Source organism: Centroberyx gerrardi, chromosome 23, assembly GCF_048128805.1.
Source record: "Centroberyx gerrardi isolate f3 chromosome 23, fCenGer3.hap1.cur.20231027, whole genome shotgun sequence".
Taxonomy (NCBI): Eukaryota; Metazoa; Chordata; class Actinopteri; order Beryciformes; family Berycidae; genus Centroberyx; species Centroberyx gerrardi.
The window spans coordinates 11,014,478-11,033,737 of NC_136019.1; the positions used below are offsets into that span (position 1 = coordinate 11,014,478).

At 45.1% G+C, this 19,260-nt stretch overlaps 1 protein-coding gene across 1 annotated transcript; it reads right to left on the reverse strand.

Annotated features, from left to right (window-relative positions):
• Positions 1-1,095: 1,095 nt before the first annotated feature.
• Positions 1,096-18,460, reverse strand: arhgef15b (Rho guanine nucleotide exchange factor 15b). Its single transcript, XM_078281719.1, has 16 exons — positions 18,148-18,460; positions 13,650-14,183; positions 10,421-11,446; positions 10,248-10,302; positions 9,973-10,034; positions 8,662-8,954; positions 8,368-8,528; positions 7,541-7,693; positions 6,991-7,120; positions 6,403-6,477; positions 5,874-5,966; positions 5,194-5,348; positions 3,903-4,070; positions 3,195-3,280; positions 2,998-3,102; positions 1,096-2,481 (listed from the first exon to the last, which is right to left on the reverse strand). The coding sequence occupies exons 2-16, from the start codon at positions 14,080-14,082 to the stop codon at positions 2,312-2,314; spliced, it is 3,165 nt and encodes a 1,054-aa protein (XP_078137845.1). The 5' UTR covers positions 14,083-14,183; positions 18,148-18,460; the 3' UTR covers positions 1,096-2,311.
• Positions 18,461-19,260: the final 800 nt, after the last annotated feature.

The window sequence follows — 19,260 nt, forward strand, 5'->3', positions numbered from 1 at the left end:
CCCCACCAAACCGACCGGACCCATTCAGATCTGGGCCGCACCCCACCCAGGAACTGGGCAGCCCCACCTGGAGAATGCAACCCGTCCTCCCGTCCAGCCGGTTCGTTCTCCAGCTTACCCAGGAGGAAGACCAGGCTGTTACCAGCCTCCTGAAACTGCACCACCAACAGCCTATACAAAGACATGGCGACGGGGCCTTTGTTGCTCCCCAAAATGACCCGTCCGGTGGCGTCAAGTCACTGCCGGACGACGTGGACATGGACCTCAGCCCGTCCCTCAGTCACCTTGCAACCATGGACCCCGCTTTAACTGAGGAAACAGACGAGCTCTTCCATAGTGATGTGCAGTATCCGTGGGCGGCCATGTTGGGGAGTCAGTTGCATCAGGGAAGACTTTGGTCAGATGTGGAGCTTGAGGCAGCAAAGACCCCCTTGACTCGCTTAAGCCTGTTGGAGGAAGACAGGCTCTGGAGCTGGAACCAGCACGGACCAGCAGTAACACTTCCTGATCATCTGCCGTACGCGCTTCAAGAGGGTTCGTCAGTAAGCGCTGGTGATGTTCATCCTCTGGCATCATCTCTACCAGCATCTTCGCCGCCGCCGCCTTCACTGTCCTCAGACTCGGAGGTGGAGAGCGGGCCGAGCGTCTTTGGAGATTTGTTAGGAGCGAGGGAAGGGACGCTGTCAGAGGCTGAGGGGGCCGCTGTGCACACACTGCTGAGCCTCGGAGACATGTGAACCCCGCACACTCTGCAGTGATTTGTCTTAAAACCGTAGGGCCTGTTTGTTTTTTATAGCACCTTACTTATCACCTACCTCATAGAAACTAGGTGGCTTTTGTGTACTGAGTGCCTTTGTTTTTGCAGAGATTGTTCTGAAAATGTTTGTACCTATTCAATTTGAATGAGTTTCTAAGCTAAATATATCTCAAAATGCATGATTTTTCTAGGATTGTACCCACTTGAGAACACAAAATTGATGAGAATATTTTTTGCACATCCACCTAGTATTGCACATGTGCCTTGTAATTTTCTTACTGTCAGTATTTAATAAAAATGGTTCTCAGCTGAACCTCTGTTGTGCAGAAATGAACACCTTCCAGTGAAAAAGTTTTTATTAAGAGCACTACTACTGTTTTGAAGGAGAGAACCCCTTCCCCACTCAAACGATATTTACAGCATACATTTACGGCGCAGCCACAGATTCCCAGTTTTCATATAGACAGCAAGCTACAGGGGGCGGTATTATGCCACAATGACTAGTGACACTGGCTGACAGGCTAGTCAATAGAAATGTTGTCTAATGAGAGCTTGAACACAACAAGCCAACATTAATATGCATCTTCAAGGCTCTTGTGCTAGATTTGATCATGATGGAAGTCTTGCCGTATGGTTCTGTCACATATTGAACCAACCTATAGTGTGTGATCTGAGTGACTTGTAAAAAGCAATAGATCTTGTGGAACTGATTCAAAGGCACTTCCTGATTAGATTTCTTTATAGGATAGATTATTTTTTAAAATTTCAACTCAAGTCTTACCTGTTTTTTTTTTACAAGGTTCTTGTAATGTGTATGCATCATATCCAGTATTCATGCACCTTGTTGACACAGATGACAGGTTGCCAGGTATTGCAGGAATGACATAATTGACTAATTAACGTATGCATGAGTGCTGAGACGGTGACAGGAGAAGTCTGTTTGAAGTCAGGTGTGTAATGGAACAACCGGCTTTCTTTGCAGCAGTTTCTGATAATTGTCCAGTGTGGTAGGGCAACGGCTAGCATGACGGGCATTTTAAATTGGCAGTTCCATATCTGCGCCTGGGGAGACCGATGTGTTAATGCAGGACTGCATACACATGAAAAGAGATTTATTCTACACCAGTAATGCTAACCCATGCTGCTCTCCTCTATGAATTCATACATGCACATACACACAGGTATAAGTAGTAAATGATCCACTTGAAGGTCCCAACTACTTAGGCACGAGACAAGCGCACACACACACACACACACACATTCCAGTAGCATAAATAGGGTGACTATTGGTCAGTTGAAATCCAGGTCCCGTTCAGTAACGCAATGTCTCATCACCATCATCGTTCTCCTTTTATCTTTCATTTCCTGGTTCCTACAAATTGACAGTTAACCCATAACCTCCCTGAATGATCTTTGTACAATGTTGCTCAGAAATGCACTCTTTCACTTTTGAAGAGTTTGTCTTAAATCGGCAGTGTGTAGGCAGTGTGTTCCTCCGCCCTCGTCCATTTAAACATTATCAAACGGTCCGTAAACGTCCTCGGTCCAGTGACTCTAAGGAATGGTGCGGCCCTTGGTGTTGGCGACAATGCTTGCGGCCTGCATGACTCTGTAGCGCTCTCGGAGGTTGCGTCGCCTCACGTGCTCGTTGGTGATCTCTAGAACGTTTCCTACAGGGAACCAGCCCTTCTGGCCGTCTGACAGGCGGATCCCCTCGCACCAGCCTGGGAAACATAGGAGGAATGGGAGGAGAGGAAGGAGGAGAGAGGGGAGGAGGGAGGAGGACAAACAAAGGGGAAGATTGGAAGGTTTCTGTATCGTTCATGCAAAAGAATTGTCACAAAATCAATAAACTGCTAAGGTGGAGGGTTGAGGATTGAAGCAAGCGATTGTAAGGATCAGGGTGTACGCACAAGCAGAGTAGGAGGAGGGTGTGTTAAATATTACCACAAAGTAGTTTCAGTACATTCTACTTTATTCATAGGAAACCTGACTATGCCGCATTTTAAACTCTCACAATCAGACTGTCTAGATCTGCACACACTGGTAACGTCAGAAGTTACACAAATGGAAAAATGCCATGTGACAATTTGATATGAATAGAGAGACTATCGTGCGTATCACTTTGGGTTTCATTTTACATTTGCACATTACATTTGTCTCCTTGGGGTCAGCTAATGACAGTCCTACAAATAAACAGTAATCAACCCTGAGGCCTTGGCTTCCCTCTGTGTTCTTACCCTCGTTGGTTTTGCGTAAGACGTTGATGATCTCAGTGGGCTCCAGGGTGAGCTCGTCCGCCTGCTGGGCCATGTACTGGTCCACACACTGCACCTGGGGACAATCTGACACACACACACAAACACATAAGAAACTCACTGCCTGTGGAAGACAAAAATGGATGCACCACTCTGCGTGTGTTTGTGTGTGTCCTCACCCCAGTCCTCATAAATCACCTCCTCTTCATCTCCGTCTGGGTTGGTGGGGTTGGGGAAGGCTGCCATCCACCTGTGCACGTCTGACCTGTTGACAGAGACAGGTAGCTGAAGAACGTAAAGTAACTGGGCCTTGGATTCATTACATGTCTAAGTGTCTGATGTTGCAACACTACTTTGCTGTGTGTCCACACTCGGCCTGCAAATGTTCATGTTGTGTCTCCCTTGGCTGTTTTTAGTAATGTACAAATGTAAAGAGTATAAAATGTGTTGGAATAAGACTGCCTCTAAAATCATACATACATCACTTTTTAGAATTTTTATACTGGTCTCCTTGATTTATCTCATATTCTGTTTTACTTTCTAACACCCATGAACAGGCCATTTTATATCTGCCAATTTTGATAATTTAAACTTGTATCTATCTTTTTGCCTTTCCTTATGCTATATATGCACTTCTAACATTTGTTTTGTGTGTTTTTGTGAGTGCTATACAGATAAATAAGTATTCCTAGCGGTCCCAACAAAGTATTAGATTTATTGTGAAATAATACACATAGGTGTCTAGTATTTGTATGTAAGTGTACATGTAATACAGATATTGGTGCATACACACTCAAACACATGAATGCAGATGCACACAGCCGCACACATGTGTACACTCACTCACACACACACACACACACACACACACACACAGGCCTACTCACTGGGAGGGGGCTTTGAGCAGCCTCTCCATCATACGTCCCTGGTGGTTTTCCAGCAGGGTGAGGTTGAAGCAGTGTTCGTAGGGGCTGGGCCCGCTGGCACCCTCCTCTGCCAGCTGCACCTGCACCAGGGAGCGATGGGCGTGGTCCAGCACCACAAAACGCTCCGCACTGTTCAGGAAAAAGGAGGGCAAGTCGGGGTTTTTATTAATATTACAGTTAAAGGTTTGTGTAGTTCTCCCCCTTCACTTGACAAATCGGTGTGCCGATGAAGTTATTCACACCAGTGTCGTAAAAAAAAGTGATATAGCTTTGTTCTCCATACTTCCCATTTTAGATTAATGGTAGCGTTATCATATAGTGGTGGGGAAGAAAAAACAAGATTTATATCTGTGGGTGGCTCCCTCAAAAACACCTACATGCATGTTGTATGTATGGACACAAAATAGTTTCTTGACACTCTCTGAGGTGTGAAACCAATTCCAACTTCACTTTGAGGAAATCTATTTATGATATTTAGTTTTATTTTCTATATGTATACTGCATCTTATTGCTATGTATTTTCTACTCTCGGTGTTGCCACACTGGAATATTAGAGATCGATTCTGCTTTTCTTCTCACTCTACACCACTTCCTACTACATTTCTACATTGAGGAAGTTTGGAGTCACTCAAGTAGCAATCAAGGAAGTTTTAGAGTATGACACACTTTTATTGTGGGTGTGGTCAGCGGTCACGTTCTCAATCGTACGACCGTGGCAACACAACCATCCATCAGAAGTGACAGTTGGAGAGTCGTGCTCTGCACAGCTTCCACGATTGGCTACAAACTCCTTTCTGTATCCTCCATCTAAAACATCCAACTGAACCCTAACATGAGTCCACAGACCCTTCTCACCCTGCCAGCTCGCTTTTTAATCTCATCATTGTCTAGCAGAAGGTTTCAGAGCATAAAGTACACAACTAGTGTAGTATTATTTAACTCTGAAAGAGCAGCTGTCCAGAAGCTGGTACACAATCTCACTTAAAACGTGTACAGCAGAACTTTATGGGGAGTACAGTATGAAGTTTTTTCTTTATCTTCAGAAAGAGGAGATAAGTTGCAGCTGCTGTTTGAATAAGGCTTACTAGCACTTTGTTTAGGGCTGGACAACTGGGCGCACTGTTGATTTAGCCCTGGATCTAACCCAAAGATGTCTGATTGTAAGAAGTGTACTGTATCGTGTGCTGTATATGTGCTGTGTAAATGTTTTAGCTTGTGTTCAGACATGAATACCAATCGGTTTCTGACTGACCCCTTCTTGGCAGCGATGATGAGCAGATCGTTGAAGAGGAAGAGGTGGACGGGGGTGAACTTGGCCCTCATGTTGAAGAGAGTTCCTCCTTTGGACATTTCCTGCAACTCTCCCTTCTTCTCCAGATATCGTGTCTGGGAGATGATGGGGATGGCCTGGTGAGGAACGAGGGACAATGAAATGAGAAGGAAATGCAAAGAAGGCATAAAAAAAAAAATCAAATTTAAATAAAGAGGAAGGGAAAGAGAAAGTAGCGGTTGGATGCAATGGAGAGAAAGAGGATTTTTTGTGCCTTGCTTTATTGACCTAACCCTTTTATTTTTATATAGCTTTTACTTGCTATGTATTTGTACACTGTTTTTATTTATGCTCAAACTATTTTATGTAAAGTTTCTTTGAGTATCTTGAAAAGCGCTATACAAACACAATCTATTATTATTATTATTATTATTATTACATACAGGGAAGTGATCCAGACACAAAAAAGTACAGAAAAGGCAGGAACATTAATCTCTCATTGGAAATGAATGAGAGTTGTGTCCAAAAAAACTGAAATCCTGCAAAATGCTGAAAGGAATCATATACCTGCATGTGCATAAAGGAATGTCATCAGTTCTCTGTAGTGTCTTATAGCATTGCATTTGTTATGTGTGTGTGTGTGTGTGTGTGTGTGAGCTCACCTTGAGCTTGTCGAACTCCAGTGTTTTGGAGAGGTGGATCAGCTCCTCCACCTGCTTCATCTTCCCCACCTGCGTGTTACACTCCTCAATGATCTGTGTGCGTTGGGTGAGTGCGCGAGCGTGAAAAGAGAGACGGAAAGAAAGAAAAAATGATGAAACAAACACTTTGCAACAGTCAAGAGATTCTTTTCTTTTCACACAAAAAAAACACCCATCCATCTCGCCTCTCCTGTTACATGAAAACTGTCTTTCTCTCAACAGCAGTATCAGGTTCATTCCTTTGACAAATACCCTCTCCCCTGGTTAAATGACACAAAATCTCTCTATCTCACTCTGCCATTGTCCGTAGTGACACCTATGACTCACTGTCTCGCTCTGGAGCTCACTCAATAGGAAATCCTCCACTCAGACAATGGAGGAGGCCGGTGACGTTGCTTTTCCAGAGACATGCGGAGCGCTACAGACTAAAATGACCTGGATTTGTTGGCCGAACGAAGGGTAAAGGGTGCAGGGGGTGAGCGGCGTTTACCTTAGACACCGAGTCCAAGGCCTTGGAGGCGGTCTGCTCTTCTTTCGTCCCCTCCTTTGTTCTTTTCAGGATGTTCTGCAACGACCAAACAACAACTTTCTATTTTTGCACCCCAACAAACAAGCACCGGGATACATTTTTTCCGACAAAAAGCAAACAGGGGTCATAAGGTCGGGGTGAGATTAGCTCGCGTGTTTGCTTATACGTCAAGAGGCAACGACTGGTGTGAGTGAGGAAGATTATGCTGGAATGATGACATTCCACAAAGCAACACACCGTGATGAACTAGTGCTTTTCAATGGCATCTAGGAGGGAAGGAGAAGGAGGGGTCAGTTATGCAAGAGTCTACTGTTGGAGTATGACAACTATGCCGTGGCATTTTGTTACTCACTTGGGAAAAACATTAAATTATTGAGAATTGTTAACCTTCCCTGCTTTTGCCTCATAGAAGAAGACAAACCAGCGCCACATAGCTGCCTGTTGTCTTCCTCATACCATATGGCTTTGTATATTTTCTTCACTGTTACCGTTTAAGCCAGCAACATTTCTGTGGTAGCAATGGACTACTGTTCCCATGATGCCACTCACCTCAATGAGCATCTTGATGCGTGTGATTCGCTGGAAGGGCAGCAGCAGGAAGGACATGAAGGGCAGCCGCTGACACTGAGGCGACTCCTGGAGACGAGAGATGACTGCAGCGAACTGCACGCTGTTCCTCCTGTGGAAACACACACACACACACACACACATGCACACAAATGTAATGTTCCTGTGGCTGTGGAATAAAGTGAAGGGAGAAAGTTTCAGAGGATAAAACTCTAAAACACAATGTCAGCAATGTTTTTTCTAATGTTTCACTTTTCTGCAGAGTTAAAGATCCAACCTCCCTCTCTGACTCTGTCACTCTGATCTCCTGACATATTGTTTTGTTCTTCAGCCATATTTCAAATTGTTGTGGATTAGAGCAGCACGCGCCAGAGGCAGGTTTTTCTACATTTCCAGGCTGTGACTCAGTGCTGAAAAATATTCCAAAAACTGAAAAACTAAAAATGAAACCTTGTGGCAAAAGTGATAGAATAAAGACCCAACCAGCCTGCTGCACTACAATCAATGAGAGTATGAACTGAGTGTTTCTTACATGAGTGCGGTGTAGGTCTTCTCCTGGTAGATCTGGTTGCGGACGTAGTCGATGTAGGCGGGGAAGTTGTGCTGGGCGTGGTAGTGGATGATGTCACAGATGTCGGAGAAGACCAGGCTCTCGTCCATGCGGTCCTCCAGGTCCTTCAAGAACCTGTGGGGTCAGACGGGAAAGGAAACCAATGTGTTACCTCCTGGTACCAGCCTGTCTAACCATAGAGAACTACTAGATTCAAGACTTACTACACTTTATTTCAGTGGTTCTCAACCTTTTTGGCTCCTGACCCCTTAAAACAAGGTGATGCCTACTTGCGAACCCAGTCACTGGCTGTATATGAAGACTGGTGAACAGTTCACCCAAAAAACATATTGTCCTTTTTTAGCTTAGTTTCATTAATTATTAGAGGAGGCCTAGAAGCTGAAAACTATTCAGTATTACACAAGAAAAGCAAAAATTTGAGAAAAATCTGAAAAAATAGACACAAATTTGTATAGTAGGAATGTTTTTTCCTATTCCATCAATCATTTTGCGACCTCCCAAAATGATCTTGTGACCCCCTTGGGGGTCCCAATCCCCAGGTTGAGAACCACTGCTTTATTTGACCACAACTAAGACTCAATTCAGAAACTACCCACTACCCACAAGTCTTTCCTATTCTGACCCTCTATTTATCTCCTTGTATCTTATCTTTCTCTGTCGGTCTCTCTCTCATCAAGTGACTCCGTGGCGAGTCGAGTCATAAACTATCCCCTTAGATCCTTTTCCTTCCTTCCTTCCAGCTCTTTCCTCCGCCCATCCATCCCTTCATCCCTCCCTCTGTTTCTCACCTCTCGCTGACCTCGCGGACCCTCAGGACGTTGGAGAAGAGGGTCTTCCTGTCCCTGATGATCAGCGTCTCCTCCAGCTCCCGGCTCTCCAGGAAGTGTTCGGTCAGGACGCGCAGGGACCGAAGGTAGGACGCCTCCGACGTCAGCACCTCAAACATGCTCTATCAAGGAGGAGGGGGATAGGAACTTCAGCCTCCACATAAGGGTCTGTTAGTGTCTGATATATTTATTTATCTTTCCAGCATCTCTCCTCCCTACACTAACCCGTCACACCCCATCCCCTCCTGTACTCACCTCCTGGTACTTGCACTGTTCGGGGCTGAGCTGCTCCAGCACGCCGCTGTCCCGTACGGCTGGGAGGTCCTGCCACAGGGTGCTCTGGCCTGGTGTGGGCACAGGACTGCCCCTGGGTACCCCATTGCCCATCCCAGACCCAGTACCAGTTCCAGTGCCAGTCCCGGTTCCAGAGCGACGGGCAGTCCAGTCCATGGCATAGTCGGCGCTGGTCTTGCTGATGTTTCGGCAGACTGTCTGGCGTCGGATCTCCTTGGTGATGACGGTGGCGCGGTACGTTTGGTACAGAGGCTCTGAGAGGACAGAGGTCACAGAGAGGTCAATCTACTATGGAAACTAACAGGTCGGATATGGAAATACAGGAAGTGGTCCAAATAGATAGATAGATAGGAACGTTTAGGTACATAACAGCAGACGAGACAAGTAAACATGTCTCCCCCACAAATGATAAAGGCAGCCCTTGGCCAATCAGTAACAAGGTGCATCATTATAGTGCCCCCATTAGACCAATCAGTGTAATTTGTAAGGATAGCTGGATTTGTGTCTCAAGTTTTATATCAGTTGGACTTGGTGGTGTAGGAGTTACAGCCTTGAAATTTTGACCTTTAATTAAAGCTCCTCCATCAGCCCAATGTAATCTTTATAAACACCAGAACACAGTGCCAAACCGTGTCAGCCTCTAAATTTCATCAAGATCCTGCCAGTGGTGTCTGAGATATTCCGTTTTAGTTCAAGATCTTGACCTTAAATTATAGCGCCTTCACTGGACCAATCAGTGTAACTTTTTAAGCACCGGAACACAGTGGCAAAATGCATCATCCCTCCAAGTTTCGTAATAATCGGACCAGTGATGTTTGACATATCGCATTTGAGTTAAACATTTTAACCTTTACTCATAGCGCCCCCATTAGGCCAATCAGTGTAAATATCTAAACGCTGAAACACAGCACATAGACGCATTATCCCTCCTAGTCACATCCTATCACATGAGGTTCAAATTTTTGCTCAAAAATGCACTAACTAGTAAATTAATCCTCAAATTACAGGCAAACCATAACACACTTTTGAATGCGGCTCAGTATATACGCCAGAAGCCATTTGAGGTCACAAAACCCCTAAGGACCTGCGCCTCTGTAATGTGCATCTTCTCTACACACAGCCTCTGGTGAAATTCACACAATATGATAATGATGCACGGCTATCATTGAATTCTGTTGGGTGTAGTACACTTAATACTTCCAGTAGCCTGATTCAACAAAAGATGTTCTGTGATGTTTTCGTTTGTGTCACAGGTGTCAGATAGCCTCTCACCATCCTGCAGCCTGGACTCCCAGCTGAACGAAGACGCCCTCCTGGGTGGAGCGACCGGCGGCCTAAAGACAGGAAGGAAGGAAAGAAAGAGAGGAGGGGTCAGCCAGAGAGATAGGGAACAAGCCCGTCCTGCCAAAGCGTGAATGACGGAGGCGATGATTTATGCGACTGTCGAAAGAAGATCTGCGCTGACGTAAAAAAAGGGAAGTAAGAGGGGAAAGGCAGGGGGATGTGAGGAGCCAGAGGTGGCAGGGTATGGAGGAGCGATGACTCACTGCTCTTCCTCTGTGTCTTCTTTCTCTACTTCGGTTCCCCCATTCTCCTCTTGTTCTAGAGAGATACACAAATGATCAAGTGTCATCCATTTCGATTATATAGAAAAATGTTTTAAAATGTCTTTGCATGCAATATATATATGTTTTTGCAGTGTAGTTTTGCCAGTCCCAACCTTTTGCCTGTGTGAGCGACTGCAAGGAGGCACTGCTGAGTCTCCTGGGGTCTGTCTTAGGGGGTGGAGGGGGGGCTCTGTGGGGCAGGAGGGGGCTGGAGGGGGGCGGGGGCGCCGCTCGCTGCGGGGCCAGGGTACCGGCAGGGGAGCTGTTGGGGGACGAGGGCCGCAGGGAGCGCCACTCCTCCGCCGTGGGCTGGGGGAGAGGGATACCGCCTCGGTGCACCGGCGTGACGTTGCGGCTGCCGTCTTTGCCGTTGTCCTGAGCCACGGGCATCCGAGGCGGGATGGCCGGCGGCACGTCGTCCTCGTCCGGAACGAGATCTGCCTCTGTTTGGAACTCTGACGTGGGGTCCGAGGCGCTGGAGGACAGTTTGGCTCGACGGGCCGGTTTCCGCACCTTGATGAAAGGGATGTCCAGCTCCTGACACAACGCCGCGGAGGACGTGGTCTTTTTGGGCGTGGACTCAACCACGGGTAGCGTGACCTCGTAAATGTCTTCTTCTTCATTCTGGAGGGGTTTGTTATGGGTTGGGGGGGACTGAGCCCGTTTCGGGGGGACGGGGGGAGACTGAGAGCGTTTGGGGGAGAGGGAGGTGAGAATGGCGTGCGGCCCCGGGTCCGAGCGCCTCCTGTGACCCTCGGCCATCATAACGTCCAAAACGTGGTGGAACTTTGCCTTCTGCTGCTTCACCACGCACTCCTCGCTCTCCTCACCCAAGGAAGTCCCGCTCCCTTCCTCCTCGTCCCCTGCCTCGCTTTCCCCTTCCCCTCCTCTCTCCTCCTCCTCCTGCTCCTCCTCTTCCAGTTCAACCTCCTCCTCCTCTCCCTCCTCCTCCTCCTCACCCTCCTCCTCCTCTTCCACATCCACCGGCACCCATATCAGTTTCATGCCGGGCCAATGGAGGTGGCACGCACAGCTGCAGTTGGGGTCGCAGACGGGACTGAGGGGCACGTCTGGACTGTGTTCCGCCTCCGCTTCCCCTCCTCCAATCAGCTGAAGCTCCACCTCCTTTCCATCAGGGGCTGCGAGAAAAGGAACAGACATCGATTAACTGATTTTGATTATTTCTGAAAGGGGAAGACAAACTTTAAAAGCAGAAGGAGAAGCAAATTTACAAACAATGCAGGGAATAATGACATGTTGAATTCAGCCACCCTGAATCGTCTTGAACCAAAAACAATAACACCAAACAGAGAAAATGATTTTGGAGTTCTTCTTCATGTTGCTTCATACTCATTTTTCTTCCCCATCCCAGGCTGAACACTTGAACCCTGGCACGCCTCACACCCTCCCTCTTAACTGATCAGTGTGAAATGGGCTGTTTCCTGCCGGGTTGTTTCCTACATGTGTATCCCTAGATACCCCCCCCCCCCCCCCCATCTGCTCTTGTCATAACAGCAGTTAGGCTCCACATGGCACACGCTGAACTGTCAAGTCAGCAGTTCATCACTATGCAAATACAGCACGTCTGCAGTGTGTAAGTGGTGTCTTCAAATATTCATGGAAAGTTTGGATCATTGCATGGGAAATAATATTGCCAAAAGGAAATGGAGGTGAGTGAAAGAGAGAGAGAGAGAGAGAGAGAGAGAACACAAACGGGATGATGCTATATGAGTCAGTTAATGAGTAAGCATATGAGAGAATAAGAAAATAAGAGATAGTGAGTTTCCCAATTGAAGAATTTCAGTTTCACTCTTTGATTGAGAGCCAGATCGTCCTGTCTGTCTTGTCCTCTGCTGTTGCTGACAGGAAACCAAAACAAGGAACTGATACCATGTCGGACGGGGGAGGGAACAAACAATTAATCAAAATAAATAATCAGATGAACAATCAATTGTCAGTCCTTTGGTTTCCTGACCTGACACAGAGAGGGCACAAGAAGAACAGACAGTACATACAGTGTATCAGTAAAGTCAATGAGCTACAGATTAAAATGGAAAAAAGCCTCAAAAGTTCAATGTGTTTTGCTTTGGGGTTTCATAAGCACCAAGCCAAAGCAGCACTTAAAGGCAAGAGGATTATGGATATCGATACTTGTGCATTATCTTTTCATACTGCAGTGAATCCGTGCCGGCGTCACTTCTTGTACTTACATTACTCACTCTCATGCACGTGCATACACACACACACATACACACACACACACACACACACGCACTCTCACAAATGTGTTTACCTATATAGGTGAACAGCTGACTGACAGAACCTGTTTGTGGCTGTTGGGGCGGATCAGCCTGCAGCACTACACCTGTCTGTTCGAGGCCTCGGAGACAGGACAACACACCGACTACACCGTAGATTTAACTTTCAAACCAATCCGTGCACACACACACTTGTATGCAAAGGTTCATACACACACATACACACACACCTTTTTGCATCAACTAACAAATAATGACCATCCTGTATCTGCAGGTTTGTTACAGCTGTCAAACAGTGTAAAATATACTTTTTTTTCTTTGATCACGTCTTTACAGGTCAGTTTATATTGGTGAAAATGGCCTAATAATAATAGTCTAAGACTAAGCTCAACCAATGTCTATGAAACTGCCCTAAGTTTAGTTACATTACTGGTTGTGTGGGTGACAGGCTGAGGAGGTGTGAGCAGTGAGAAACCATGTCTTCAACACCTCATGCAATGAATTATGGGTTGTGTAATAACATCTCGTGTACTGTCGTCTTTGTCCCATTGACTTAAAGCTGCACTATGCAACTTTGCATGTTGCCGGCTCCAAATGGCAGCGAGAGATAAGTGTTCAACAGAAGTTATGTATATATATAACTTCTGTAATGTGACATCATTAAACTGCACACGGCACCCTCATGTTTTCTAACCCGGCCGGTCTGTGATGCTTTACACCAAAGGAAACCAAAGGGACGAGAAAAGAAAATGATCTTTCTCTGGACGGAGCGCTCAGTCGCTGCTGTTTAAGAGACAGTTTCGATTCAGTACTTCCTATGGGCGGGAACTGACCATACCCAACACCAGAGTTTAATTTGGGCAAATAGGACGAATCCACGGTGTCTCAGTTAGAGGGGATGGAAGCTCCTCTCTGTTACAGCCCCACTTTGTGATTTAAGCTGATAAGACGGGTGTATTTTTACATAAAAATCTTGCCGTGTGTAGCTTTAACATGGGAATAGTGCTGATTATAGTTAACACATAGGGGTAAATGTTATTTGATTGATCAGCTGTATGATCTGATAGATGGAAAGTCACTGTACCTGATCGTCCTCCTTCAACACTGATGCTGTTCTCCTCCCCCCCCCTCACGGTCTCCCTCTGCTTCTGCAGAATGCGGCTCCTCTTCAGAGGCAGCGGAGGCGCCTGGTCTCCGCCCGTCTGGATCTGCAAACTGGAGCGGGCTGGTTTGGGCTTTATCGTCGGCGCCCTTTTGAACTGCTTACTCCGCCTGGTTTTTGAGGTGCCATTGGCGGGTTGTTCCCCCGCTGCATTCAGCGCAGCCTCCTGTTGGCTAAACCTGTCCACAATCCTTTTGACTTTCCCGCTGGAAACGCGGGCCTTGCTGCCTCTGTCGCCCAGAGGGGGGGAGTCGTCTTGGGGTGAGGGTTTCGGAGGGATTTGGGGTCTAGCTTTGGCCTCGGGTTTGAGGGGTAAAGGGGATGTGGGGCGCACGGATGCTTCCGGAAGAGACATGGCAGCTGGGGTCTTCTCTTACGGTGTGTTTCAGTCCCCGCCCTGACCAATCAGAGGCCAGGCTTTGAGGGCAAAGGTCAATGTGGGCATGCCATCCTCACCTGATGAGCAAAGAAAGAGGAAGAGAAAATTAAAACATTTTATCAAAAGGTCAGTGCAACACATTACTAGTGCAGTTACACTCTTTTACAATGACATACTGTAATTCATGACAATTATGACCATCCTCTGTAGCTGTAATAAACTTATACAACAAGGCAATACAACCTACATCATCATTAAGTCTTTCAATTACAATCCTCAGACCAGACTTTGAGCTATGTGCTGCTCCTGCACTACAAATCCTTCACTGGCAGGAATCCAAAGTGTATGAACTTTGCACTGGAAGGAGACCGCTCCTTCCTGGTGAGAGCACATTCCTGAAAATAAATCATAAGGCTGCAACAACAAGCAATAACTTCAAACCAGCTGACTAGCTGAGGGAAATCCAAGTACATATCCGTTTATGGCACTTTCGGTGAAGCGGTAATGGAAAATCAAACTGTGAAATGTCTGTCAGCTACTCTGTGAGAGACAATTATCTGTTCTATTGTGAAGTTCACTGAAATCTCTGTACAACCCCTGAAATGAATCTATTATTCATTGATTTTTTTTTAAAGCGCAGAGACGTGACGTTGTTCATTCATTTGGTGATTTAATGGCTGGTATTTGTCAACAGTATCAGAACAGGGAGCTGATCAAATCAGATCAGTTTTCCATTTCAGAGAATCTTGTGAATAATCAGGTGGTGTTCAATCCAACAACAGTCTCCCTATGTAAAGCTTGATGAAAACAGTATCTTGTATTATCTGTGTGAATGGACACAGTCAAGCAGCAAATAAAATCGATTGTTTTGTTTGTAGTATGCTGTTAGTTAATGTGTACTAATTATGCAGAACAGCGCATGCATTTTGATTCGTATTATTCAATTCCTGGTACATTGGTTGAATAGAATTAATAGCTAACCAATGTTTCCATACAAAGCTGCACTCAAATACACTCCACCAGCCTGAATAGCTTCACACACCTTGCAATCCTGTCACCTGTCAGCTAGCACAGATGCCCACATTAAAAACAAAAAAAAAACAAAAGGGTGCATGAAAATGTTTACTGCCATCCTGGATATATAAAACGTTTCGCACTCGGGACTTCAACAACTACATGAAAAATCTGCAAATTTCCCAGTATTGTACAAATATGCACACACACATGCACACAAATGTACATGTACATGTACAACACACACACACACACACAATACATGTAGACAGGTATGTGTCTGCTGCACGCTTGCGGCAAATTCACACTGATTCAATCCTTCAAAATCCAAGCACTGAACACTTTCTGTATTCAAAGCACTCTTGTCATTCAAATGAAGCAGTCAAATGAAGAGCTCCAGCCCCTCTGCCAGTCCGTATGCGTCTATAAAAAGGGCCGTGATGTTAATAATATGAAGTTCAACTTCCATGCAGGGAGACCAAATGTCCATGCTGCAGATTCCTCTCAGCATCTGCTTATTTGATGTGTGTGCAACAGCTGATGCAATACCAAACCAAAAGAGGGTTAGTCATTTTCTGAGTCACGCAGCAAATGGAACAGAGATCCAGGAGGAGAGGAGGCTCTTGCATCGCTCAGTGCAACTCCATAAGGGATTATTTAGTGTGTAGCTGCATGCATTTGGGGTTGCATACAGGTTAAGGGGTACAAATATAAAATTGCAACCTTTTATCATGAAGCAACACCCACTCTTTATCATTTTTAATGCATGGAGCAAGTGAATTACATTTACGATTTCACATAAAGTCATCACCAGGCTACACAACAAATCTCTGTAGGCTAAGATATGGATTTTTTTTTTAATAAGAATTATTCATATCTGTCTGCCCAAAAGCATTGCAGTCACCAACCTACTATTATGGGCTCATGACTTGGCAGAGTGTATTCCACACAGCTTTCTGTCAATAACGCAGCCAGTAGCTGTGTTTGTCTCTGACTTATTGGGAACGCTGGCGGAAACCGCACCGGCGAGTCAGACCAGTTTGCGGAGAGACGAGTGCATACTGAGCAGCCACCGAGCTTTTCAAAAGGAGAAAGACGTGGCTTCACATTTCATTCAGACGGGAAAACGCTTATGGGTTGAGATACGGACGTGTCTCAAATAACTACATGATGAGAACAAGACTGCATGTCAACAAACGGCCTCCCCCTGCACTCACACATCATCTATTATATATCTGTCCATCCTCTTCTAACGCTTCCCTCTCTGTACACTCTCTTTTAGGTCTCAAATTTCATCAATTTTTCCAATCTATTGTACATCTTAAGAAATTCTGCAAAATAAGCTATAAGTAACTTGTTTTTGATGTAGGCTGGCTAGAAGCACAGTGAAACTTCAGACACAAAAACATGACATCACCACGGCAGTGTGTGTGTGTGTGTGTGTGTGTGTATATGTGTGTGTGTGTAGTGTAATGAAGGTCTTTCCAGGTTTCAACTTTGGCCCCTGGTTATAATCATTGTCTGCAGGGCGACATATAAACCACTAAGAGTAGGGTGTGTTCACTCACTCACAAAGCACTTATCTAGACAGTGGGAATAACACGTCTTGGTTGTGTGTGTGTGTGTGTGTGTGTGTGTGTGTGCATACGTGTGCTTATATGCCGAGGAAAATGTGTCTGAGAGCACACTTAAAGTCACATTTCCCCCCATCAGCACGCCTCACCCTTATTGTTTCCCCCTACTCTCTTGACCTGGTTAATTCAATAGCTTCATCCTCCAGTCTACTGGACACAGACACACACACACACACACACACACTGGGTCAGTGGGCCAGTCATTCACTCCACTAAGTGTGTGTCTCAATCAATGCGATGGCAGTCTCCTGCAGAGGACGAGCAAATCCAATAGATATCAGATATTGTGTGATCCTTTAAATCAGAGCAGCTTGTGAACAATCCTAAGTGCTTAAAGAGGACGTCCATTAACACAATGCTGTGTGTGTGTGTGTGTGTGTGTGTGTGTGTGTGTGTGTGTGTACAGTGTGCCATCTGCTCTGAAGAGTAATGGGTCAGTGTGTTTAAATGGGTAGGGGGGCTTTAAGAGAGCCATTACACTGTATGTATGTGATGTGTGTGTATGTAAGCTCCACGTTGGCCAGGAAATGAGGACGGAAAAGGTGTGTCGGTTGGGAAAACACACACACACACACACACACACACACACACACACACACACACACACACACTGTAGGAATCGATGGGAGTGGAGAAAGAATAGGGATATACTGTAGGATTGCTTTGGTTAACTGATCAGAAAATGGAAAGCTTCTCATAGAAATTTACAAGTAAATGAATGAGAAATGTGAAGTTCATGCTTGTGGCATGCTTTAGTGTTTATGTGACATGTCAACAGAAATAAACAAAAAACTATGAAATAAAAACAATGTGGAATAGGCTACTTTGAATATAGGTTTGTCATAAAAGTCAGATGTGAGGAAACCTTACGAAAAACTACAGTAACCCTATAACAAGATTACTATACAAATATCACAGCAAAAAACTTTAACATGTCATGTAGCTTCTAATAGTAGCCTACCACAGGTATTATTTTTTAACTTAATTGATAACAAAACACGTTTACAAGATCAGGATACAAAAAGAGGAAAGATATATGAATGTATGAAATATTCATAGTCTTGATGGCGGTTTATTCCTTATCTTGCCTGGCGTAGTGCCGTAATGTTTAACTTCATTAATAACATGGGACAAAATAGGTCAGGTCAAAAATTATAGGTTACTACAGATAAGACTACAGTAATACAAAAGGTGATTTAAAAAACGCTCAAGTATGGCTATAATAAGGTCACTATAATCTCACTGACAGACTATGAGTCCCAATAGAAATATTAAAACGAGTTTTCATCGGAGGTACAGGTGCTTACAGACTGGATGTCAAGCAAAGCTGACCTGCTGAATTACCAGTAGCTTTATCTTCCAAAAGCCAGAAAATGCAGTGAAGGCCACTCACCGAGATTCAAACAAACCTGGTTGAATGTAACTCTAACTCAGTCATTCAGGTCTGCTGTTGGCAGTCCAGCATAGTAGCTTTGGGAGGAATCGCTTTCGGTTAAAAATCCCCGGTTATAACAGGTTGGGCGTAGTGTAAACTTCACTGGTCCCGCGGAGAAAAAAAAACGGTCGAGTAGCCGACGGTAAAAAAAAATACACGAAACACCAAATTATCCACAATGTAAAAACAACCCATCCGTTCACTTGGAGTGTTTCTTATTGTTTCTCTGACGGGCTTGTTGTCTCTGCACCCATCATCCGTTGTTGTCTCTTCTTTGTTAGCAGCATGTGTGTGGATGGGAGGCAGTCAGCGCAACCCCCCTGGGATTTGCCAGCGTCAAGCTAGACAGAAGAAAAAGTACAACATCCGGTGGTAGCTTTCAAAATAAAACCCTCATTAAACATCGTTGCATCGCTACGGTTTGCCGCAATAATTATGCTTTTATTTTGAAGGGAGACACGTTTGATTTCCTGTCTTTCTGTGGCAGGCTTGACGTAGCTATGGGATCTTTCCCACCTCTCTCCCCCACCCTCCCTAATGCCCCAAAGCCACCTCTCACAAACCTCTAAATATATTATTTTTTCAGGTTTGCACTCTACTTCGTATTCTTCAAAAAAACGTTGCACCATAGTTCGCGAATAAGGGTTATATTTTGAAAAAAACAGACCGGAAGTTTTACTGGACGACCGTTTTCCAACACTTTACATACGTGACCAGTGTTGCCTGGTAACGCCTTACAGTAAACTCGGCACTTGTCCCAGAAAATACTTTAGGTTATCATATCACAGTTACCAATGGAAAAAAATATTCGTTACTTTTGTTGCCACCCCCTCGATATGATTTAAGTTGAAATATCCAAAATGATATCCATCCCGGTTCGTTTTCCTCATAATTTGTCGTGTTCCTCTCACAGATAAAAGCTAGTTTAAATGAGAAGCGAAATTAGAAAAGTTTAGCGTTACTTCTCTTGGAGGGGAGGGACTTTCACTACTTTGGTTACTGGTTTTGGTGCAGGAGAGATACGTGATTTTTAAGGTACCAGGGGGATGCAATCGCCAGTTTTGGTGGTGT

Excerpts from the sequence above, each read along its gene's own strand:
- arhgef15b (XM_078281719.1), bottom strand. The coding sequence starts at position 14,082 with ATGTCTCTTCCGGAAGCATCCGTGCGCCCCACATCCCCTTTACCCCTC. Across the intron at positions 5,967-6,402 it reads CCTTGGACTCGGTGTCTAAG|ATCATTGAGGAGTGTAACAC; the intron begins GTAAACGCCGCT and ends CAACGCACACAG. Across the intron at positions 2,482-2,997 it reads CTTACGCAAAACCAACGAGG|GCTGGTGCGAGGGGATCCGC; the intron begins GTAAGAACACAG and ends TATGTTTCCCAG.